This window comes from Rhinolophus sinicus, chromosome 5, assembly GCF_057876585.1.
Source record: "Rhinolophus sinicus isolate RSI-liver-muscle chromosome 5, RSI-T2T, whole genome shotgun sequence".
NCBI classification, from domain to species: Eukaryota; Metazoa; Chordata; class Mammalia; order Chiroptera; family Rhinolophidae; genus Rhinolophus; species Rhinolophus sinicus.
Genome location: NC_142505.1, coordinates 7940348 through 7966362, shown reverse-complemented (window position 1 = coordinate 7966362; position 26015 = coordinate 7940348). Strand labels below are relative to the sequence as shown.

The following is a 26015-nucleotide window of genomic DNA, read 5'->3' as shown; positions in this document are numbered from 1 at the left end:
CGGCATGCAGACGCTACATCCTCATAGAAAGTGACAGAATTAGCATGTGAACACAGGTCTGTTCTTGTGTCTTAACATCACACTATACTTACTAACTCATATTATGTTTCTGATGTGTTTAAAAATTTAAACCACACATTCCTTTTAATACAGGCAAAAGAAAAGCACCAAGAAAAAGATTCTACAAAAATGCAAAATGCAGGGCAATAATCACCGTCCATGGCTACCAAATTCTAGACCAAAAGGAAAGCCTGAAAGAAAAGTGTCAAGGAATGTTCAGAAGTAAAAACACTCACTTTTCCAAGGTCAGAAAAGAGACTAAAGACATTTGAAGAAAGAAGTGGTGGATTTCTACCACCACCCCCACATCGCTTCCGCAAAACTCACTCCTATGACCAGATTAGATTGTGGCTTGCCCTGATGTGACAGGGCGAAGGAAATGAACCGTGTCTCCTAAACCTCCCCTGCCTTTCCTGTCTCAGCTCCACCCAACCAGCTGCCCAGGCCACACACTTTGATCTTGACTCTTCTTTCTCCCACAGTCCACATCTGGTCCTCAGAAAATCCTAAGGGCTCCACCTTCAAAATACAGTTGACCCTTGAACATGGGTTTGAAGTGCACAGGTCCACTTATACGTAGACTTTGTTTTTAAACTAACCCATCCAGTTCAAACCCGTGTTGTTCAAGGGTCAACTCCATGGTAGGGAATCAGAGTATGTGGAGGGCTAACTGCAGTTATACATGGTGCCCTCATCCCCTGCGTGGTTCAAGGGTGAACGGTACATCCAAATTCAGCGACATCTCACCACTTTCAGGGCTTTCACTTAGACGGAGCGACCACCACCTCTCACCTGGAGCCCTGCTCTAGCCTAGCTGGATGCCCTCTGCTTCCTCGTCTCCCACTCAGGACTGGAACTGCAATCCAAGTCTCCCCCAACGCCCCAGCCCACACACCTTTCTTTAGGGAAGGAGTCTGCTGACCCCAGCACAGACAGTCCAGCCCTCCACCCTCAGGCGGGGGTCTCTGAGGTGGGTGTCCTGCACCGCTCTCAGCGTTCCCCAGGGAGATGACTCTCGGCTGCCCGTGCTGGTAACTTGCTGGATCGTGCGCCTTCCCCTCCATCTCACCTTCGCACCGCCCTACCGGTGTTCACTTCCTCTCACACATAAGCTACATGCACTCAAGTCCTTGTCTCAAACTACAATGCGCCCCACCCTCAAATGGTGGCCAAATCCCTGCTCAACCTCCAAGGCAACATGGCCTCTCTGCGGCTCCAGCCTAGGCAGCAGGGCACCTCTGCCCTGAACTCCCAGAGGGGTGGCCTGAAAACATCGATCCCAGCCTCCTAGCCATCTGCTTGGTTAACGTAAGCAATGTGGGGACCGGACATGCCATTTCAATTTCTGTATCCCCAATACCAGCCACATGGAAGACGTTCAAAACGTATGTGCTGACCGTTTACTACCAGATGCCCTACGCAGGGCTGGCCTCCTGGGTGAGCACCCTGTGTGGCTGGCTGCACAGGACCCCACAGCGCTTGAGTCCAAAGTTCCGCAGGCTCTATGGAAACTCTTAATACATTTCCCTTGACACCTGTGTTTTGTAACTCAAGTCCATCACAATGGAGCATGTGCTGAGGGTCTGGAGTGTCGGTTCACACATGTAGCTTCACACATGGGCCCTGAGACAGGTTATTGACCACCAGCTCCCTGCCCCCCGGCATCCCAGGACCTGCACAGGACCTCCTTGTGCAGGTATCCCATTGGCTGTCGCATCTGGCAGGAGCCTGAATGCACAAACCCAGAGGGTTGGGGTCAGATGTACATACCCCAGCCGTGTCCTGGGACAGGGTGAGGTGACAGCCATCCCCTATCCCAGGCTGGCAGCACCATAGCACATCTGGTGGATGTTTTGGCAGGGGCAAGCCTTTCACCCATCTAAGTATGTTTTAGTACCTTTAATGGTACTTTCCCCTTGCTTTCTGAATAAGCAGTCCTGGGTTTTCATGTTGCACTGGGTCCCATAAATTACGTAGATGGTCTTGGCTCTACATCTCCTCCCATTCTCACTCAGTCATCTGTGATGGCGAGCTGAGCAGACAGTGAGGGCACACAGAAAGAGCGACCACAGAAATGACACTCAGAGAGGACGGTGCACGAGACACCTCTCTGGAGACGTCAGGGGTGGGAGATGTTCGCTCTTCCCCTTGTCAGGGGAGAACAATATGAAAGACTGGAAGGGGACATTTCTGAGATCTCCTGCTCTCTCTTCTATTGAGGAAATCTGGGGCAGTAAAGGAGACTCTCGTCTCCCACAGGCTTTTCTTTCCAAGCTTTCTCCCAGCTTGTTTATGAGGGCAGGGGTCACGTCAGCTGGGGGAGCCTCTGGCTTTGCAATGCTGAGCTGGGCAGTGCCTTGGAGATGGTCCTTTGGGCTCCTCGTGGAGGCTTTTGGGCAGAGGTCCATGGCGCTTTGGGACTTCGTTCTCTGTTATCAGCGTGGCTTTCCATAGCACAGGCGCAGACAGGGCTTCCGTTACTTAAGATTCCTTTCTTGTTCACAAAAAGAGAATATAAATGTGTCTAGAGAGTGGCCACATGAGCACAGAAAGAGGGAACCTGTGACACAGTCCTGGTAGGCACCCCCCACCCCCAAAGTGGCCATGGTGATGACGGGCAACCCTGAGATGTGGGCAGACAAGGCGGAGAGGCGGAGAAGCGGAGGCCAGGACGGCTGAGATGTCCAGCCTTGCCCTGAGTACTGCTTTCCTCCAGAGGAAAAGGAGGCGGAAAGGGGCCACGTCTGTTCTCGAGCCACACAGGCTTCAGGTTTAGAACGGCCTCATTGGGTTCCAACTTGCTCTCCAAGTCACAACCCACCTTTTGTAACCATGAGCAGCAGGTTGTGGAATTACAGGTGACCCAATGCCCTCACATTAACCTCTGATCTGCATGGAGGGGGTCTGGCGAGTGGGCGCCCAGGCACTCTTCCTTCACTCCACGGTGTCCCCACCACACCCCAGGCAGGTCGGAGCACCCACACTGTCAGCCTTGCTGGGCTGCTGCTGGTCAGACCTCGGGTCCTGGTGGCCTAGCCTCTAGGAAATGTAAAGACAGCTCCTGCCACAGTGCCCACTTGCTACAAGTTTCACCCAGAGTGACCCAGGGGTGATGACTGGGGTTGACAGCCCAGGTGGCTCAAAGGCAGCAGCCCTGGGTTCAGTATGAACAAGTCTCTCCTTCCAGGAACAATAAAAGGTAACTGAACGGAGCCCAAGTATCTTAAACGACTAAAAGCTGTGTATTACCCACACTTTGCAGGCCGTCTGAGGCCCTGCAGAAGGGGAGCTGCTCTGGAACAGAAGAGGGTGCTGGGTGGCAGCGGATGGCGGAGCCTGTGCCCTAGGTGCACGACCCTGGCCTCCTGGCCAAGCTGGCCCAGAATCTGAGGATTTTCTGACACAACCTTTATTGTCTTTAGAGACTGAAAGATTTCATCGAGCTTTGGAAAACTTCCTAAGCCAATCAGATTTCGAGAAAAGTTTTTGTAAAACTCCTTTAAGATCACATGACAAAAATGTTGGTTTGGGAAAATAAGTACACAGCACTAAGAACCAGCCTGTGATAGTACAGGCTGGTTTATCTCTTTGAAGAAAAACAGGTGACTTCAAAAACGAAAGGAAACCAGTGCCCTCAGGGATGGGACCACAGGAGGCGGGCAGCAGGCTCTCAGAGGGGCAAACCAGTGTCTGACCCTCCCTGCCCTTTTGCTGTGGGAGCCGTGAGCTGAGCGGCCAAGACCACAAACAGGAAAGGTGAGGAAGGCACCCCTACCTTCCCGCGGAGCTCGGCCCAGCTGTTCTCCCCCAGGAGCCGCCCTGACATCGTGTCCCTTTGCACCAAGGCTACGTCCCACCTGCTGTGCACGACATCCGATGACAGGGCAACTTGACGGTCTCAGGCCGAGACTGTGGGTTTTGAGGGGAGGGTCTGTGTTCCGCTCACTGGTCTGGCACAGAGCTCGGCACATATTACCGCCATCTTTACTGAGGTGGCCTGGTGTTCTCTCCTCACTCCTGTTATGTGGGGCCACTCCTTCAAAAAGCCTCTCTGTTCTCTGCCTCGGCAGATCCCGCCAGGCCTGCTCCTGGCCCACTGCTTCTCTGGCTTTTTGTTAAAGGAGCAAACTCCTCCATCAACAGTATCGGCACTGAACACCGTCCCTCACTCAGTTTCTATCAGCACGCTAAGTGGAGAAGGTACAGATGGAAGTGTCACGTGTGCCTGCCAACTGCAGCACTTACCACCGACCAGCTCTCCACACCACTTTCATCGTCTTTCAAAGATCTAAGGCCTAACAAGCACCTCCAAGGCTATCAGGCAATGGAATACCATGTGTGGAAGCCCCCGGGGACTGACAACCTAGGGTCAGTGAAATCAGTCTCCCTCTGCTTCCCATCAGCCCAGTCCCACCCTGATCCCCACCCACCCTTCTCAGGACCAGTTTTCAGCCAAGAGCACCTGTGGGGGGATCAGGCAGGCTCAGCTGCAGCCGGGCTGAACTGGTTGTTAAATATTGTCACCATCACATCTGCCTCTTCCCCAACCCTCCATCCCATTCCAATTCGCCCGGAGTCGAGGAGGCGTCCTTCATACTTGAGACCTTGGCCATCTCACAAAGTTTCCACACCAGAGGCCCCCACGTCATAAATCCAAGGACAGTCTGTTTTGAAACATGTGTGATATCAAATTATTCATTTAAAGATAAGGCCCAACTGTGCCCAAGCCGCTGCTACACACAGCTGCATCTCCTGCCCAGGACGCCGCCTGGGGCCAGCTGGCAACCCCAGTCCCCAGACGACGAATGGCCACGAGGAAACATCCTTCCCTTCCTGTAGAAAGCTGTCTTTGCAGAAGGGGAATGACAACTACTGCCCACACAGAACATGAGTTTAACTCAAGGCACTTGTCCACCTCACTCTTACCTCCCCTCCTTCCCATGTGCAAGGGCTATTAGAACTGAGAATTTAGTGACGGGGGCGCTGGACCCACCCCCTCAACAAGAGGCAGTAAGAGCAATGAATAACCTTGAGTGCCACCACCAACGGCTGCTCCAGAAGTTAGCATAAAAGAGAAAACACTTTTAAGTGAGACGCAGTAGAATTTCAGAGAAATTTTCAGGAAAGACACAGCCTCCCAGGATGTGGTCCCCAGGCCTGGGAACTTGTTAAGACGTAAATGCTCAGGCCCACCCCAGACTGGATGAATGAGAATCTCTGGGGTGGGGACCAGCCCCCCCAGGTGACTCTGAGGCTAGCTCAGGTTTGAGGACCAGTGCCTTAGCACAGAGGCCTAGAAAAGTATGGCTCTGAAAGAGAGCGATGGGCCAATTAACTTAAAGGAAACAAACCCAAGAGCTGGGTCCTCAGAGCGTCGCCACACAGGATCTTGTCCCATACAACACAAATACTGAGCCAGAGCAAAGAGAGTCAGGGTGACAAGACTGTGGGTGCAGGCCAGTACCCCTGGGCCTGGATTTGAACCGGTTCCCCTACTCATTAAATGTGAAGACCAGGCAAATCTCTAAGCCTCCAGCCCCCTTTGGTTAAATGGAAACTTAACTGGACCACTTCCCAAGGTTATTATGAGGACCGGTGAGACATTTAATTATATACCAGAAGCATCAGCAGAATTTCTCAATGAATGATGTTCACCTTTTTAGTCCTAATTAAGGACGGACTTGGGATCACTAACTGAACTGAACAGAGGGTTCAGCCCTGAGCATCGTCCTTCCCGCACAGCACTGAAAACATCTACAAACTTAGCTGTACAACAAGTCCGGAAACCAGAAGCCTTTCCAGAGGCAAGGATAACAGGGTGGGCGCTTTTCACGGCTGTCAGTGTTTTAGAGCCAAGAGCACCATCAGCCATCTCACATCAAGAGTCTCTGTTTATAATGTCATCATTCTGTGCGGCTCTGCGACAGAAAGCGTTCTCACAACAGTCCTTGGTGAGCACAGCAGGCTGCGAGAATCAACAAGAGGTCCGAAGGAGCCCCAGGGGAACAGAAAGTGACTAGAGAGCAGAGGACCAAGCCTCTGGGGTTAGCCAGGGAATCGTTCAAACGGACTTTGCTTTGCAACACTCGAAGGCTGCTCTTAACCAAAAAGAAACCGCCACTGCTGAGGAGGAAAATTTCAAAAGTCATGCCTTTCAGTTATCTTGCGGTTTCTTAGAATTGTCTAAACATTATTTTGAGACAGATTACCAGTGACGTGAACCAATCTGGTGACTCACTAAAAGTCAGGGCCAGCCTGGACTGTTTCAGCTCAGTGGCTAAACACCCCAGGGCCTGAGTTCTGCACTGGGCAGCTCCAAGAAGCCCCAAGATCCTTGTGCAAAAAGCACACACAGCCTAAGGGCTACCGAGCAGTCGGGGATGGGAAAGCTACTGTCCCGAGACACCGGCCCACTGTTTCCAGGGCAACTGGGAAACATACCAGCAGGCTAAGATGCAGAGCCCCGTGAAGAGGATGATGGGGATGGGGTAGGACGCACAGAGCAGCCCATGGTTGTAGAAGGCCTGGGATATCTTCTCACGCAGCCTGTCAGTCAGGGTCATCCTCAGCGGAAGTCACCTTGCTGCCATCCCGGAAAGTGACCATGGATCAGCCTGGCACACGTTGCACAGCACTGACAGTGGACACCATCTGTGGTACCTGCCAGAAGGGAGAAAAGCAGTTACCAGAATGCCAGGCTCTGCACATGAGGGTTCTGGGGGGTTGGCAGTGACGTGGGCGGAGAAGGGTTCCAGGATACCTACACGCAAGGCGTGGAGACGTTGATCCCAACAGACACACAGACACACACACACACACACACACACACACACACGACCTCGGTCAGCTCTTAGTGACTGAGCTACTGTCAGTCTAACCAAAGAAGCCAAAACACTGCTGCTCTCGCTCTGGTAACAAACTCTCAGCCCTCTCCGTACTGGCACTTCTAATAGGCCACTCCCCAGAGAGGGCACTTTTCTCACGAGTGGCAGGGGAAAGCACGCACGTGTAACAGACATCACCTTCTGCTGCTCTCTGCCATGAGTGTTCTGGACGCCTTCCCCACCCTTCTCTGTGCACAGGCCAGGTTGAGAGAAATCCTTGGGATAAACCTTTACACAGGGCTGACCCTTCAGGAAACACATTCTTGTACAGTGAGTCACTGATAAAGAATGTTCAGTGGGGTAGCCTTCAACAAAGAAACACCAAAAAGCCTAGGCCCCTGACATGAAACCAATGTCACTTGGCAGCAGCATTAGGGGGAAGTTGCTGTGCCTGGTCCCCAGTTGTTCCCGGGAGCGTGCAGCAAAGGGCCCCTCCTGTCCCTGTCTGTCTCCTCCTCTGAGACACAGAAGCCTTGTGCAGCTCAGGGGAACCACCTCCCTCCATGGGATTGGGCCTGGAAGGGCTGTCAGTCAAGGTGCCCCACCCTGACCCCCCGCCAGGCCGGTTGGGCCTCTCTCCCTGGACTTTGCTGAGCAGGAAGAAGAAACAGGAAGTGGATGTGGTGGTCCCTTCTCGTCCCCAAGAGATTCCTGCCCCCAAGATGGCAGGCTGCTCAGCCTCCAGTCCTTTCTGCAAAGGAGCTCATCAGCTTGTCCCTGCAGTCTGCGAGCCATCCCATATCCTTCCAACAAACCCTCTTTTCGCCTGCGTGAGCCAATGTTAATTTCTCTTGCTTCCAAGCAGAGGACCTTAAACCAATAAAATCAGGAAAGAAGGCTCCAGCTGAAGGCCCGGGGATCCAGAACTCCCTTCCTTACTGCGTTCGCCCATGGAATCCACATTTAAAGCCACCTCTCCTGTCCATGTTGCTGTCTGTGTTACAGGGAACCTGCCCAGGCACGTGGCTTGGCTTCATCAGGCTCCCGGATGAAAACCCAGGCCAAAGAGATGACTCCTCACAAGTGTCACCACCAGAAACGAGAAGCAAAGTGAGTAATACCACAGCCCACTCACAAGGAACGGCTGTCACTCCTTCCACCTTCCTGGAAGCACAGCCTTAAGTGCATACGCAATTTTCCCACCTGGCAACCTTCTCAAGAAATCCGAAGAACCCTCCCTCTGTGGGTCAATTCAGTAAGCATGGGAGAGAGGAGCCAGGAGGCGACGGCTGCTTGCCCAAGGGGCAGAGGCGCTCACAGGGCTCAGCTGGATCACGGCAGGTCACAGGCTCAGGCAGGGGCCTGCAGCATGAACAAGGGCTCCGAGGAAGCAACGCTTCTGCTCCTGCCCCACAGGGGGACAAACGAGATCCACACCTGCAGAGAGACCCTATCAAGAGGATCTCTGGAGACCGATGACCACAAACTAGTGGTCGCTTTTCCACCCTCGGTCCTCTGACAAGCCCCAGATTTCTTCCCCTAAGAGTCTCCCAAAACCAAGCCCCCCAGGAAATTCTGATCCTACTAACCCCAGGCCCCTTCTGCACCCGTATCGGCGACCAGGAGGGAGAGGGTCCCACCTCTGCAGTGCAGTCCAGCTCTTACACATGGACTGACACTGACATGAGAAAAAACTGTCTAATTCACTTCCATTTTGCAGCAAATACAAATCTTTCGGACATGACTTTAATTAGTCAATTTCAGACTCCATTAATCTTTATTAGTTATACTAATTGTTAACTTTCACAGCACCTGGAAAACAAAGGAAAAAATTGAAAAATAAGGAAATCCAAATTCTAGTGCACCTACCTGAACCTAGCAAGAGGAGACATTATTCCTCTCTAGTCCACTGTATACATTTTCACGCAAAACTATTGCAAAGCAAATGTATTCAACCTGAACCAAAGCCTGCTTTTCTTACATTGCCCCACACTTAAGGTTTCCTCAGATCAAAATCTATAGTCCTAAGCCCTAAATTTAAATAGACACAACATACAGAAGGCCTGAATGGGTGACATTACATAAAAATGTAAACAAGCCTGCCACCTGCCTTTGTGGAAGACCCCACTACAAGCAAAAACGAAGAAGTTTGTTATTAGCCACCCAAATTACAGAGCTGCACACAAAACCAGGACAGAAGAACAAACAGTCCAGAGGAAGCCTACAGAGAAGACCAGCCCAGATCAGGTCAGACCCACTGGCTCAGGAAATAAAGGGCACTAAGGAACAGAATGAGTCTGGGGGGGCAGGCTCATCCCACTCTGTAATAAGCTGGCTGAAGGTGCCCATGGTTTTGAACCCACCCCAAATGACATAATACTGTGGTAATTGTAGAAAAACCCACATACACAATATATTAACATAAGACATGATTTAAAAAAAAATAGATGATAAGTCTATTTATTTTGTGCCTATACTCACCAAACTCTTAACATTTAAAATTCTGTTTAACCAACTCACACACATTAAGAATTAACCAAGGAAAATAAATGCGCCAAAGGGCCAAGGGAGACGGACAGACTAGGAAGAGATGCAAAAAACCGTAGAGACTGCAGGCCCCTGTCGCACAGCTTTCCAGGATCATGTGATGAAAATCCTGACCATCTCCCCCAAGCTTCAGCCACACTGGACCTATCATGCTTGTTCTTCCCACAAGTGTTTACTGACTGTCCCATTTCTCTGCAGTAAATGCCTACAAGTGAAACGGCTGATTAGTATGTTATGTTTCAGTTTTCTCATTAACTGTCCAAGTACTTCCCAGTGTGCCCCTACCATTCTACGTTCCCACCAGCAGCATATGACTTTGCTTCTTCACATCCTTGCCAGCATTTGGTATTGCCACCATTTTTATTTCAGCTCTGCTAATAGGTGTATACTGATACCTAATCGAGTCTTAAAGTGCATTTCCTAGTGGCTAGTGGCAGTGAATATGTGTGCATGTATGTGTGCGGCTCCTCAGGGTGATAGATATATAAAAAAGATCACGTCATTTGCAAACAGAGATAGTTCAATTTCTCCCTTCCCAATCTGAATGCCATTTGTTTTTCTCCTAAACGGTCCTGACTAGAATTTCTATTACAATGTCGAACTGTAGTGATGACAATGGAATCACCTTACTCCTGATCTTAGGAAGAGTGCATTCAGTCTTTCACCATTAAGTACCATATCACCTGGGAGTTTTCTATAGATGACCTTTACCAGGTTGAGGAAGTCCATCTTCTATTCTTAGTAGTTTGTTGAGCATTCTTTTCCATCATGAAAGGGGATTATGCTTTTTTATGTGTCTTCTGAGACGATCATGTGGTTGTTGTTTTTTAAAATTTATCTTACTAATAAGGTGTTTTACACTGATTGATTTCTGTCATGTTGATTGAACCAACTTTGCATTCCTGGGTATGATCCCTTTAAATGTTGCTCGACTCGGTTTGCTAATGTTTTGTTGAGTTCTGTGTCTATATATTCCTAAGGGTACTGGTGTACAGTTTTCTTTTTTAATGATGTCTTGGTCTGGCTTTGTTATTAGGGTAATGCTGGCCTTGCAGAATGGCAAAGAAGTGTTCTCTCCTACTTTTTTGGGAAGAGCTCTTGATTTCTTGATAAAGCTTTAGACATTTGGTAGAATTCACTAGTGAAGCCATGTGATCTTGGGCTTTTATTTGTGGAAAGTATTAAAATTATTAATCTCTCTACTTGTTACAGTCTATTCAGATTTTCTATTTCTTCTTAAGTTTTGTTAGTTTATGTGTTTCTAGAAATTTGCCCATTTCATCTAGGCTATCTAACGTATTGGCATAGTATTTACGTTCATAGTATTTCCTTATAATCACTGTGATTTCTGAAAGGTTGGTGGTAATGTCTCCACTTTCATTAATGATTCTAGTAATTTGAGTCTTCTCCTTTTTTCTCGGTCATTCTAGCTAAAGATTTGCCAAATTTATTAATCTTAAAAAAAAAACCCAACTTTTGGTTTTATTTGCTTTATTGTTCTATTAGTCTCTATTCATTTGTTTCCAATTTAGTCTTTATTATTTTCTCCCTTCTGTTTGCCATGGGTTTATTTTGCATTTCTTTTTCTAGTTTCTTAAGGTAGTTAAGGTTACTGATTTGAGATCGTTCTTCTTTCTTAATATTGGCATTACAGCCATAATTTTCCCTCCAAACACTACTTTAGCTGCATCCCATAAGTTTCCAATGTTGTGATTTGTTTTCATTCATCTTAAAGTATTTTCTAATTTCTCTTGTGCTTTCTTCTTTGATCCACTGAGTATTTAGGAAATGTTGTTGACATTCCCTTATATATTCTTGATATAAGCCTTTGTTAGTTATGTTGTTTGCAAATATTTTCTCCCGGTCCATAGCTTCTTTTTTCCCCCCCACAGACTCTTTGACAGAGTGAAAGTTTCTAATTTTGATGATGTCTAATTTATCCATTTTTCCCCCAGATGGATCACACTTTAGATATCATGTATAAGAATTCTTCACCAAGTGTTACTTCTGAAAACTTTCTCTGATGTTTCCTCCTAATTTTTTAACATTTTAATGAGTTTATTTGAGCTAAACTGACAACAACTGCCAGGAAGCAAAATCTCAATGGATTAATAAAATGCTTCCTCTCCTAAAATTTTTTATAGTTTTACATTTAAATCTAAAATCCATTGAGTTACTTTTTGTATAAGATGTGAGGTTAGGTCTAGGTTCCTTTTTATTTTTTTCCTATGGGTAGTCAATTGTTCCAGCACCAACTGTTGAAAAGACTGAATTGCTTTGGCACCTGTCTTAGTCCGTTTGGGCTGCTACAACAAAAATACCATACACTGGGTGGCTTAAACAACAAACATTTATTTCTCAGAGTTCTGCAGACTGCCAAGTCCAAGATCAAGGCACCGGCAGATTTGGTTTCTGGTGGGCCCTACTTCCTGGTTCACAGATGCCATCTTCTGTGTCCTCACATGGCAGAAAGGAGAATGAGAGCTCCCTGGGGTTTCTTTTATAAGGGTAGTAATCCTATTAATGAGGTCCCCTACTTCCTAATATCATCCATTGGGGGGTAAGATTTCAACATATGAATTTGGGGGGGTGACACATTCAGTCAAAAAGCAGTTGGCTGTATTTCTGGGTTTCCTATTCTGTTCCAGCAACCTATGCGTCTATCGCTCCACAAATACCACACACTTGTGATTACTATAGCTATAAAATAAGTCTTGAAATGGTAGAGTGATTGCTCCCATTTTATTCTTCTTCAGAATTGTTTTACCTAGCGTTTTTCTTGTAGACATGTCGTTTGCAAACAGGGTCATGTCTTATTTTCTCCTTTCCATAACTTCTTCATACATTTTTCTGCACCACTGCATCTCTTCTCCTTCTGGGACTTCAATAACATGAAAGATAAACCTTTTGTTATTGTCCCATGGGTACCTGAAGCACTATTCATTTTTCTTCAGTTGATTTTAATCCCTGGTCAGACTGGATAATTTTTATTATTCTATCTTCAAGTTTACTAACTCTTCTGTTATCTCCATTCTGTTACTAAGTCCATTCCATGAATTTTTTCTTTAGTTTTAGTTATAAGATTTCCAATTTTAAATTTAAATGTCTAATTTCCCATTTGTTTCAAGGCTGTTCACCCTCACTTCTTAGAGCAAGGTTTTAATTAATATTTTAATTATACTTTTAGCTTTAAATTCTTGGGTAATTCCAACACCTATGTCATGTCATGATTGCCATCTGTTGACTGTCCTTTCCCCCTTAAGAGATGGTGAGATGTTCCTGTTTCTTCATATGTGGAATTATCTTGACTTTTTGGATATTATACAATGTGACTCTGGATCTTATTTAAATCCCATGGAAAATGTTGAATTTATGTTTGTTGTGGCAGCAATCAACCTGATTAGGTCCAATCCATAAGTCCCTATCCTCCTTCTGCGAGCTGTGGTTTCAATGTCGGTTCAGTTTTCCAAGCCCTCGCAGAACTAGTTTGATCTGTCCCATGTATGTGTGCCCCGCAGTGGCCAGTGTACGACCTGGCAGTAGTCTACTCCACAGTTCAGTCCTCAGAGCCTTTCGTGTGCCCTTAGGGTCAGATGCACACATGCTGTTTCGAAGGAGAACCCAGGAATTCATACACAACATGCTGGGTTCACTCTGTTGAGTTCCTTCTGTCTGCAATCTTTCTGACGCTTTGCAGCTCCCATGGGCCCCTTTCTCAGTCTTCTGGTTAGAAAGAAAGCGCTTTAGTTTCCCGGCTCCTCTGAGCACTTCCCACAGTTGCGACTGTCTCCAGGATAAAGTGGTGAGAGGATGGAGAGAACAAAATCAGTGAATCTCTCCATGCCCTTGGGACCATAATCCCTATCAACAAAAGGATGTGTCTCACATCTGGCTGCCAATGTCACTGCTGCCTCCACCAATACACAACTTCATACGGGTCAGGGCAGGAGAAAATGGAAAAAAACACCAACGAAAAACAAGAGACTCTTTCTGCACCCCCACACCTAGACCCACAGGATTCCCTCCTGCTCCTCAGACTAGAATGAGGGGGCTCCCCGTGGACCTCTTCCTGTTTGACCCACTGCCCACTTCCAGCTTTGGGGTTAGCTTTGAGCCTAGACTGGAAGGTGTGCTATGGAGAGAAGAACAAAACCAGTGTCCTTCCCCATCCCTCTGCCAGCACCTGTCTTTCAGGTAGTACTCAGACAGCTGATCCATGTAGGCTGTCTAGTGATTGTAGCTGTATTCAGAGTGAAAGGTTCGAGTGTGCTTACTGTATCTTAACCAGAATCAGAACCCCTAGTTTAAATGTAAAAATCTTCATAAATTCCTGATTTTCAGTAAACAAACTTTTCGTACTATGGCTGTTGGCATCTTTCTGTCAATCATATAATCATTCCATTGTGAGAAGTATGTAGTGCCTTGCTGTGTTTGATAAGTTTACTACACAGGACACGTATCACTTTTACAATCTGACAAAATAAAATAAAGGCTACAGGCAAAAACTGCACAAGAGAATGGGAGGAAATATTAGTAGTGGCTGCTGGTCTTCATGTGGTATGATGACGTACAGAGATATTTGAAGTCAATTTTCCGTACTTTTAAGTTTTTTATGAGTACTGACTTTATTATTTTAAATTTTAGTTATTGTGATATTTATCTCTTCATATGTTGTCAAGGTTTATATTTATTTTTCAACAGTTATAGAAATCTACCATGTATTTTCTACAGGTTGATTCTAAAATTTGATAATCATTTAAAAAGCATTTGGAGAATCTGATAATACAATTGCCATTCGCTGAGAAAGCTTCAGAATCCCTAGCAGGGCTGACAGAATCTATTTTTCTCCTGAAGCCAGTCAGTTAAGACTGGAGGAGATGACGCTTCTTCAAATGCAAAGACAGTAACATAAGACTTCAAGGAAATGAGAAAGCCAATGAAACATGACACCACCAAAGGAACACAATAATTTTCCAGTTACCAACCCCAAATAAATAGAGATCTGCAACCTGCCCAATAAAGAATTCAAAATAGTTGTTTTTAAAGAGGCTTACAGAGAGACAATTCAGTGAAATGGGGAAAATAACACACAAACAAAACTAGAAGTTTAAAAGAGATCATAAAAGAGAACTAAACAATTTCTAGAGCTGAAGAATACAATGAATGAAATGAAAAATGCGACAGAGAGCCATCGATGGCAGATTTGATCAAGCAGCACAAGAATATGTAAAGTAAAAAACAGGTCATTTGAAATGATCCAGTAAGAGGAAAACAAAGAGAAAATAATGAAAAAGAATAAAGAAAGCCTATGATGGAAGAAAGCCTATGAATGATGGAATACCCTCAAGAGAAACAATTTAAGCATTGTTGGAGTCCCAGAAGAAGAGAGGGAAAAGAGGGCATAAACCTTATTTAAAGAAATAATGCCTGAGACCTTCCCAAATCTGAGGAGAGATTTGGACATCTAAATTCACAAAGTTCATCGGACCCCCAAAATATTTTCTCCAAGACATACTATAATAAAACCATCTAAAATCAAAGACAGAGACTCTCAAAAGCAGCAACAGAAACCGCATCCCCCCCAACATACAAGGCTATCAGGGGATTTCTCAGCATAAACCTTACACTTCAGCCTAAAGTGGGATGATATATTCAAAGTGCTGCAAGAAAAGTTGCTAAGCAAGAATATTTTCCCCAGCAAAGTTATCCTTTAGAAACCAAGAAGAGATAAAGATTCTCCCAGATAAAACACAGTTAACCTGACCGTGGTAATCATTTTACAAAGTATACATATGTCAAATCATCATTTTAAATATATACAATTTTATTTGTCAATTATATTTCAATAAAGCTGAAAAATTAAATAGTTTTAATAAACTAACAGACAGATGCTTGGCAAATGTATATACACTGGTTTATGTGACAGTCGTGCCGCATACACAATGGTGACCCCATAGTATACTGGAGCTGAGTTTCCCGTAAGACATGGAAGGATATGGGTTCGGGAGGAATTTTCCTTTCTCTGACAGGAGAGTAGCCAGGCTTGGCTGCAGAAGCCCTCTCACTCCCAGCAGCTCAGTTCTGAGGGCACAGATTACATATCAGTCAGCCACTGACCTGTTTCAGCACCGAGGATCCTCTCCCCCCAGATCTACTTTGCAGAGCACACTGCTGTAACTTCTTTGTTGAGGACCTAAGACCCTGTACAAGGACACAGGTCCACAGGAGCGACCTTAACAACATTAAGAGCCACTGCCACTTTAGTAAAAGCTTTCTGTGGTAGGGTGGAGCCGGCCTGTCTCTGTACCTTGGAAATATTTTCAGGTTGTAGGGATGTAAAGCACAGAGAAGTTGATTTCTTCCGATCCAACGCCAGAGAGAGCCCTTTGTGCCAGACAGGGTCGATGGAACCAAAAACAAATTTCCAAGGTCAAATACTGAGCCCTCACTTCCTCACCCTCTCCGTGCTCACCAGCCTCTTTTTTCTGAATACCACAAGGTTCCTTAATCTGACCACTGCTGCAACAAGCAACAGCCAAAACCACGTTGCCATGGCAATCCCCGCTGTTCCTCCATCTCTCCACCTTGACTTCTCATTCCTACTGATGCTCAGGCCACCTTTCATTCCCTCCTGCCCGTCACTATTCCGGGGATCTAGGCCTTAGCCAGCCAGTTTCTCCTCAGTATTTCCACTCCATCCAGCCCACATCCCTGTTCACGGAGCAGCCCTGGCAGCTCCGATGTCCTATTTTTGACCCTGTGGGAAGGAAGCAGGGGAGGGCTGGTTGGACAGTGTTTCCAGTCCACAGTAGTGCCCAGTCATATCCAGGCCTTCACATTTGCTCACCCTCACTCACTGACTCACCCAGGGCAGCTTCCAGTCCTGCAAGCTCCACTCATGGTCCCTTTACAGGTGTGCCATTTCCTACCTTTTACAGCATATTTTCACTATGCCTTCTCTATATTTATATATGTTTAGATACATAAATACTTGACACTGTTAATTAACCACAGTATTCAGTACAGTAACCTGCTGTACAGGTTTGTAGCTCTGGGACAACAGGCTATACCATATAGCCCAAGTGTGTAACAGGCTGTACCATCCAGGGTTGTGCAAGCACACGATGATGTTTGCAGAGTGACGAAATCGCCTAACAGCACATTTCTCAGCATGTATTCCCACTGTTAAGCAACGCATGACTATGTATGTATATGTATGAATGTATGTATATAAGATACAGACATCAAGTAAAAATTTACATCTTTCTCAACTCCAAAGCTAAAATCAAGCCCATTGGGAACATATTAGAAGAATTGCCACTAAAGTCAAAGGCCAAACAAGGCTATGCACTTAACCACAACCATTTACTACTCTTGTGGGGTACTAGCTATTACAATTTGGTAATAGAAAGAAAACACAGGTATACAAATAGAAAAGAACACGTAAAATTATCATTATTTGCAGATATTATATACCTAAAAAATCCAAGAGAATCAACTGAAAACCTTTCACAGTTGATACAAGAATCAGGTATGGGGCGGGCCTGGTGGCTAAGGTGGTTGGAGCGCTGTGCTCCTAATGCCGAGGTCACCAGTTCGATTCCCACATGGGCCAGTGAGCTGCGCCCTCTACAGCTAAGATTGTGAACAACGGTTTTCCCTAGAGCTGGGCTGCCGGGAGCAACCGGAGGCTGCCGTGGGCTACAGTGTGCCATCAGGAGCGGCCGGTGGCCAGCACTAGAGCTGCCATGAGCTGCTGTGAGCAGCCAGCCGATGACTGGCGACTGACTGCCTCAGCGGGGGAGCACAAGGCTCAGAATACCAGCATGGGCCAGGGAGCTGTGTCCTACACAACTAGACTGAGAAACAAAGGCTTGAACTGTAATGGAGGGGGGGATGGGGGGGATGGGGGGGTGGAAGGGGGGACTATCAGGCATGATAGTGAAAATTAATATATAGAAATCAATGCCTTCACATACATCGTCAACAAGAACAGATAATGTTTCAACAACACTAAAAACAAACAAAAAAATACCTGAGAATAATCTTAACAAGAAATGCCAAGAAATCTCACAAACTGAGGGACATAAAAGAAGACTCAACAGAGAGAAAGACATGCAACCTCCTCAGTGGGAAGACTCATTACCAAAATGTCACTCTTCCTACGATGACTAAAAATGTAACATAGTCCCAATAAAAACAAACAGGAACAGGATTTTTTTTTAACATATAGAAAAATAAAAATAGCCAGGAAAATTCTGAAGATGAAAGATGATGAATGAGAATTGACTTTACCAAATATCAAAACCTGCTATAAAGCTAGAGCAGTTAAAACAATGCAGTACCAACACATAAGTACACAGATTAGTATATAGACGAGAAAGTCCAGGAATAGACCCAAATGTACATGATATGTGGCAAATGACAAAGGATATTTAAACAAGTGGGAGAAAGATGAATTGTTCAGTAAAAAGTGCTACAACAAATGGGTGCCATTTGGGAAAATATTTAGTTAGATCCACACCTCAACCACACACCAGAATGAATCAAATGGGTAAAAGATTTGAAGGTGAAAAACAACAGGAAAAAAGTACTTTAAGAAACCAGAGGATAATTTGTCATACTCTTCTACTAGGGAAGATCTTCTAGGCATAACAGGAAACCCAGAAGCCTTAAAAGGCCAATCGATATGACCTAATTAAAAACCAAATTTTTTTTCATGATAAAACCATCCTAAATAAAAAGATAATGATCTGAAAAAATATAACTGCAATTCATATCACTGACAAAGTGCTGAGTTCCTTTGTATATAAACAATTTCTACAAAATCAATTAAAAAAAAAAAGAAACCCAACAGAAAAATGGGCAAAGGATACAAACAGCTTTTTCACAGAGAAGAAAATGGAAATGGTCCTTCAACCGATAGCAACAGGAGAGACACAAATTAAAACCCCTGCTATAATATGAGTGCTCATTCTATTACTCTTTTAACTTTTCTGTAGGTTGAACTAAGAAGTTTTGAACAAAAACAGAGAGAAACTATTTTTTTACCTATCGAGTCGCAAAGACGAAGCTGTGCGGTGCAGCAGCACAGGTGAGGGCGTGGATGAACAGGCGCTGCACACACGACCGGAGCGGAGGTGGGTACACCCTCTAGGCAGGTGTATCTGGTGAGAGCGAGCCACACGGCAGAAGCATGCAGTCACCAACCTCGCACTCCTGGGTCGAGGAGTGACCACCAGATAGATGCACTTGGCCAGGCGGGACTGGAGCATACAGAACCTTACTCAGTGTTGTCTGCACTAGAAGAGTTTAAAAACATCTGACGCGTCCATCAGTAGAACTCTGGCTCAATGCATTAAGGTACATCCTGACAATGGAATATTGTAAAAGACAGTGAGAAAGCTCTTACGTATTGATAATGAACTATTATAAACAGAGACAAAAAGCAAAGGATATAGTGTGCTACCTTCATGTAAAAGAGCTCTCTGTGTTTTTGTCTGTAGTATGCACAGAACACCCCTGAACGGACACTCAATCACTGTAACACTGGCTGCCTCTGGGGAGGGGATCTGGGGCCAGGGCTAAGACGGAAGGGAAACTTTCCTTGTCCACTCTGTTGTCCCTTTCGCATTTTGTGCCATGTGAATGTATTACTGCACTGAAAAGCTAAAAGGAAAAAATAATGAACAAAGCTTGCCTGTAGAGCAGCAGCCCTCCCTTCCAGCTCTGTAACTGTGTATTTCCAGCCTGCCCTGTGTTTACTCCGACTCCCTCGGCCTCCCCTGACCAACTGATCCCTCTCGGGAGAAGGTCACAGCTGAATCACCTTTGTGTTCCTTAGAGCACCTAGCACCTTGCCTGGGGCCGAGTGGAAAGTCACTGCAGGTCCGTTCACTGTGCTAAACTAGTCCACTGGGACAAACAATTCATCTTGGGAGGAAAGAAGATCTTTCTGAATGTTGTTTTACAGAATGGACTAATGATAAGGACAGGAAATTCTGCTTCTCTAAGCATCAAAATTAGCCAAATAAGCTGGAAGACTTTTCAGCAGACCAAGTTAACAGTACTGAAAAAAGAAAGGAATTTCAGTGAATGAATGAAAGCTGACTTCATAGAATCTGAAGCCTGAGGACACACAAGAGAATGATCAGAATAATCATTGGGATGGCACAGCAACGCCCAGACAGAAGGAAGAGCAATTTACGTTCGCTGGTGGTGGTGGCCATCACAAATAACCACGCTGAGAGGCAGCCTTCTTTCTCAATGAACGTCAAGTACGTCAAAGGTTTCTTCCACAATGTCAATAACCTACACTCTTATTCCCTCCTGACCTGGTCAGGAATGACTAACAAAGGGATTGAACTGACCACCGCTATGATGTGTGCAAAGAATCTGTTTTACAGCTAGAAACAACCCAGGAGCCCAACAGGGCAATCCCTGTCATTTCACAAGACAAGACCTCTGGCCCCGGGGAAGGGTGCCCTTAGCCTCAGTCCCAGCAGGTGCAGACACCAGCCTCCTGCTCCCAGGCACACATGGGCACATCCAGGTGTGTCCACACAGGATGAAGGCCCCTGGCCTGGTTTCCTGTCAGAAGTGTGATCTGCTGGGGAGCACTAGGGTTCCTGATGCTTTACCAAAAGTGGAGATGTGATGAGTCTCTATTTTATTACCATCTCAAAAGCTTTTAACAGAAATGCCGTGGAAAGATGGTTCCATTCCAAACACAAAATGTGCAAAAGGGCTGTTTGCGAGGGAAAGAGTGACAAAGAAGAGAGCCAAGAGATGGAGTTCATCTGGGCCCTTCTCCTTGGGACAATCTTTTCAACAAATGGTGCTGGGAAAACTACACAGCCACATGCAAAGAATTAGACTGGACCCTTCCCTTAAGTCATATACAGAAATTAACTCAAAATAGATCAAAGACCTGAATGAAGAGCTAAAACTGTAAAACTCTTAAAAAGAAAACATAGGGGAAAAGCTTCATGATATTGGATTTGGCAAGGATTTCTTGGATATGACAACAAAAGCACAGGCAACAACAACAAAAAATACACAAACTGGACTTCATAAAAATTAGTAATTTTTGTACATCAAAGGGAACTACCAACAGAGTGAAAAGACAATCCACAGAATGGGAGAAAATATTTGCAAGCCATATATTTAATAAGGTATTAATAGCCAAAATATATTAAAAACTCCTAGAACTTGGCAACAAAAACACAACCTGATTCAAAAATGGGCAAAGGACTTGAAAAGACATTTCTCTAAAGAAGATACACAAATGGCCACTAAGCACATGAAAAGATGCTCAACATCACTAATCATCAAGGAAATACAAATCAGAACTACAGTGAGATACCACCTCACACCCACTTAGGATGGCTTTATTAAAAAAATTTTTTTAAAAAGGCAAAATGGAAAATAACATGTGTTGGTAAGGATGTGGAGAAATTAGAACCCTTGTGCATTGCTTGTGAAATGTACAATGGTACAGCCGCTGTGGAAAAGAGTATGGCAGGTCCTCAAAAAATTAAATATAGAATTACCATAAGATACAGCAATTCTACGTCAGTATATACCCAAAAGAATTGAAAAGAGGGACTTGAACAAATACTTGTACACCCATGTTCACAGCAGCATTATTCACAATGGCCAAAAGGTGGAAACAACCCATATGTCCATCAACAGATGAATGGATAAACAAAATATGGTATATACATACCACGGAACATTATTCAACCTTAAAAAGGAAATTCTGACACACGCAACATGGCTGAACCACGAGGATGTCATGATACATGAAATAAGCCCGTCACAGAAAGACAAATGCTGCAGGATTCCCCTCGCATGATATACTCGGAGTAGTCAAACTCATAGAGATACGAAGTAGAATGGTGGTTGCCAGGGGCTGGGGGAAGAGAGAATGGGGAGTTGTTTAATGGGTACAGAGTTTCAGTTTTGCAAGATGAAAAGAGCTATGAAAATGGCTGGTGGTGATGGTTGGACGTTAGGAAATGTACTGAATGCCACTGAACCATACACTTAAAAATGGTTAAGATGGTAAATTTTGTTATATGCATTTACCACAGTAAAAAAAATTAGGGGCGGCCGGTTAGCTCAGTTGGTTAGCGCGCAGTCCTCTTAACAACAAGGTTGCCGGTTCAATCCCCACATGGGCCACTGTGAGCTGCGCCCTCCACAACCAGATTGAAACAACTTGGAGCTGATGGATCCTGGAAAAACACACTTAAATAAATAAAAGTTAAAAAGAATTAAACAACAAAAAAGAATAAGTACACATGAGAGGGTGGGGCTCGGAGAGATGCAACTGTATAAAAAATAAAAGGAAATAAGGATAGGGACAGACAAAGATTTGACTATAAGAATATAATCACAGTAATGTTTAAAACAGGGACGAAATGTGTTATGTTTTATGGTAAAATGTAAGACAAAGGGTAAAATACCTAGCCGTTAAAAACAATGGTATAAGCCAGAGGTGAGGTTAAGAGAGAAATCACAAGTCAGAAGACTGAATACAAATCAGACTCTGAACTCCCCAGTGGCCAAGGCAAAGAGGGAAACATTATCCATACAGTTCACAGTGTACCTTAGACAAAATCAAAACAGTGGCTCAGAAGAGGCACAGTCATTCCAAGCATTGACCCTGAAGCAAATTTCTAATTGGCTTCACAGATTTTCTTGGGGACTTTTTTTTTCTTTTTTTTTTTTATTGGGGAAGGGGAACAGGACTTTATTGGGGAACAGTGTGCACTTCCAGGCCTTTTTTCCAAGTCAAGCTGTTGTCCTTTCAATCTTAGTTGTGGAGGGTACCGTTCAGCTTCAAGTTGTTGTCCTTTCAGTCTTAGTTGTGGAGGGCGCAGCTCAGCTCCAGGTCCAGTTGCCGTTTTCTAGTTGCAGGGGGCACAGCCCACCATCCCTTGCGGGAGTCGAACCGGCAACCTTGTGGTTGAGAGGACGCACTCCAACCAACTGAGCCATCCAGGAGGCAGCTCAGCTCAAGGTGCTGTGTTCAACTTTAGTTGCAGGGGGCGCTGCCCATCATCCCTTGTGGGACTCGAGGAATTGAACTGGCAACCTTGTGGTTGAGAGCCCGTGCTTCAACCAACTGAGCCATCCGGGAGGCAGCTCAGCTCAAGGTGCCGTGTTCAATCTTAGTTGCAGGGGGCCGAGCCCACCATCCCTTGCGGGACTCGAGGAATTGAACTGGCAAGCTTGTGGGTGAGAGCCCACTGGCCCATGTGGGAATTGAACCGGCAGCCTTCAAAGTTAGGATCATGGAGCTCTAACTGCCTGAGCCACCGGGCCGGCCCCTCTTGGGGACTTTCTGTACAGCTCTCAATGCAAGTTGATCGGGCCATGCAAAGTGAGTTTAGTAAAAAGCAACTGGAAGAGGGGCCAGAATAATGCTGCTTCCTTATGATCCTGCTTTATCTAAAGACAAAACACCGCCTGGAATGGGTGCATTGAAGCACCTTCCAGCACAGTCCCATGGATATTCTTTCTCACAGTTGAGCTTGGGATGGCTCTTGGGAGGTAAAGAATTCAAGATTACCCTTCCTGGGCCGGCCCGGTGGCTCAGGTGATTAGAGCTCCATGCTCCTAACTCCGAAGGCTGCCGGTTCGATTCCCACATGGGCCAGTGGGCTCTCAACCACAAGGTTGCCAGTTCGATTCCTCGACTCCCGCAAGGGATGGTGGGCTGCGCCCCCTGCAACTAGCAATGGCAACTGGACCTGGAGCTGAGCTGAGCCCTCCACAACTAACACTGAAAGGACAACAACTTGAAGCTGAACAGCACCCTCCACAACTAAGACTGAAAGGACAACAACTTGACTTGTAAAAAGTCCTGGAAGTACACACTGTTCCCCAATAAAGTCCTGTTCCCCTTCCCCAATTAAAAAAAAAAAAAAAGACTACCCTTCCTGACAATACGATACGCAACACTCTCTGGTGCCTGCTAAAGGTTGGTCTTCATGTTTCCGTCAGTCACTGCCACTGTGACAGACAAATATGAGTGAGTGTCAAACCAGACTCTGGCCCGATAGAAGGACCCTAGTCACCCCCTGGAGAGGAGCAAAAACATGACCTGGCAGAGGGAAGAAGGGTTAGGTAGGTCAGCTTAGGGCAGATCACGAGAGGGGGGGCAACTGAAGATCGCTGAAGAGGAGAGGGACGCTGCCTGGGGACTTTCTGTGTCCCAGTGGTCTTCTAGGGGTGCAACCGAGCCCACAGCCAAGTACAGCAAGCTGGCTGGGCAAGGCTGTTCAAAGGAGAAACACAAACACAAAAAAAACATAAAAACAAATGAGATTTTATGTTTGAAAAAAAACAAAAATGTTGTAGAACCATTTTTTACATGAAAAGATGTTCACACAATGACATAGAAAACAGATACGAAACAGTATGATCCCATTATAGAGACGGAAAGAGAGAGCAAGAGAATAAGCAAGAAAGAAGCCTGAGAAGAAGCCTGCTAATGGCCACACTGGGATTAGACAATTTTAACTGTGTGTGTGCGTGCGCGCTTGCCTATTCATTTTTCTTCAATGTGAATGACTTGTATTAAAAGAAACTCTGATCCCTCCAGAAACGCAGAAATGCAGGACTGCAAGAAAAAAAGTAGAAATAACACTATAATTGAAAATGCAATCTTAATTATAACATCACCTAAAAATAAGAAAACTAGCTAAAAACAAGAGCCAGTTATGTACTTGGTGAAATGCTACTGTAAGACTGACTGACGCTGGCGGGGGTTCACTGTGAAGCACAGCGCTCTGACTTGGGGTGCAGCTGTATGGAGCCGTGGCTCCCCAGGCCAGCAGCAGCATCTGGTCATCTGTCTGAAATTCAAATTCCTGGGCCTACCTCTGACACAGAATCAGCGACTCCACAGGTGGGGTTAAAACAAGCCTGCCAGATGCATTTTGATTCATGCCAGGGTTTGAGAATCACTGGGATAATGATACCTCACTTAGATAAAAACAGCTTTTCTAGTTAGGAAAATGTATTTCTTGCTCAAAACCCATGTTGTTATTTGAATCTGAACTCTGAACAAATACTAATCTATTCAATTCTGAAATGACAAGCTGGAAGATGATAGAGATATTTTTCAAATTAGGTAGAATTCTGGAACTGTTCATTTTGAGATAAGGTACCAACTGCTGCAGTGGAATGAAATGAAGACAAATCTAGTTTGTAAAAAGTGATAAGGAGTCGATGTATTTGGAATTTCAACAGATGATTTTAAAATACTCTGGTGTTGGGGGACAGCACAGATACAACTATTACAACTGTCATATTTGCATGAACTGATTATTTCAGTCTCTCTGGCTTCTAACTAAAATGAACATGCTTACAACAGAAGTCCAACAAAATTTTAACTTCCAAAGAGCTGTATCAGTCACTGAGCTTAACACTTAAGATTGGTGCTACATTGGAGACATAAAGGCCATTGAGACACCAGATCCTCTTTCACACTCATGACTGCAATTTCAAAATAATTTATAATTGGTTATTAATATGAAATACCACTCTCTCTGAATTATGTGGAATTACATTGAACTTCACTAGACTTCCAAGTCAGGAACAAACGGTTAGCACAGTGCCTTACATATTTTATGCAATCAGAAAATGTTAAATATCAAATTAACCAAAGGTTTTTGATTATAAACCCCCAACAAAAATTTGAGTATACAACCCCAATATGTGTATATTTATATATAAATTATACATGTACTACTGTAACACTGTATAGTGCACACTGTAAAATACACAATAAAAATTAAGTAGGGCTGATAGAAACAAGATCGGTTTTAATTTTATCTTCCTGAGACCCATGCACACTCTTGAAAACACACACACACATGCTTTGGACTCCACTGTGAAGCTTATGTGTGGCCCAGAGACACTGGTAACATTCTCAGGAGCGCCCTGAAGCACCCAAGTGGAAGCTGGCAAATGCAGTGGCCAAATTGCTGTCTGCTTCCGGCTCAGTTTCACCATCTGACTCACGTCTGTGAGGTGGGCTTCCTCCCTGCACCCTATCACCTTCTTCTGCTACCGCTCACCTGCCAGTGGGCACTGGAGGAGACGAGGAAGCCAGCAAGTGCAAGACCAGCATAAGAGCACGGACTCGTCTGACCAACGTAGGTTTGCACCTGGGCTCTGCCTCTAATTCGCTAGGTGACCCTGGGCCAGTCAGATAACATCTCTAAAACTACCAGTAAAAGGGGTGATAACAATATCATCTTACCTGGTTATGATGATGATATGGTTATTAAGTGAGATAAGCTATTATTAGAGCACCTGGCACAGTACCTAGACAGCACAAGTGTTCAATAAATATTTTACCTAGTATTATTATTTCAGGTGGCAAAGGGAGTCACTTGGATTTTGTTTCCTCGGCCAACTCAGGAAGGAAGCAAGTCAGAGTGGGAGGAGCTCAAGTGGGGGAGTCCCGCAGATGTGCTTTGAAGGCCTGACCCACCGTTTACAGGCTGGGTGACTCTGGGAACCCAGCTACTCCCTGAGGGGCAGTCTTCTCATCTGTTCAATGGG

The 26015-nt window shown here is 45.3% G+C and overlaps 1 protein-coding gene across 1 annotated transcript in view; it reads right to left on the bottom strand.

Annotated features, from left to right (window-relative positions):
• SCAP (SREBF chaperone) overlaps positions 1 to 26015 on the bottom strand; it is a 52830-nt gene that overhangs the window by 25074 nt on the left and 1741 nt on the right. The window contains exon 2 of the mRNA XM_074312454.2: positions 6502 to 6720. Coding sequence (XP_074168555.2) covers positions 6502 to 6623 — 122 coding nt within the window. The 5' untranslated portion in view covers positions 6624 to 6720. The remainder of the gene's footprint in view (positions 1 to 6501; positions 6721 to 26015) is intronic.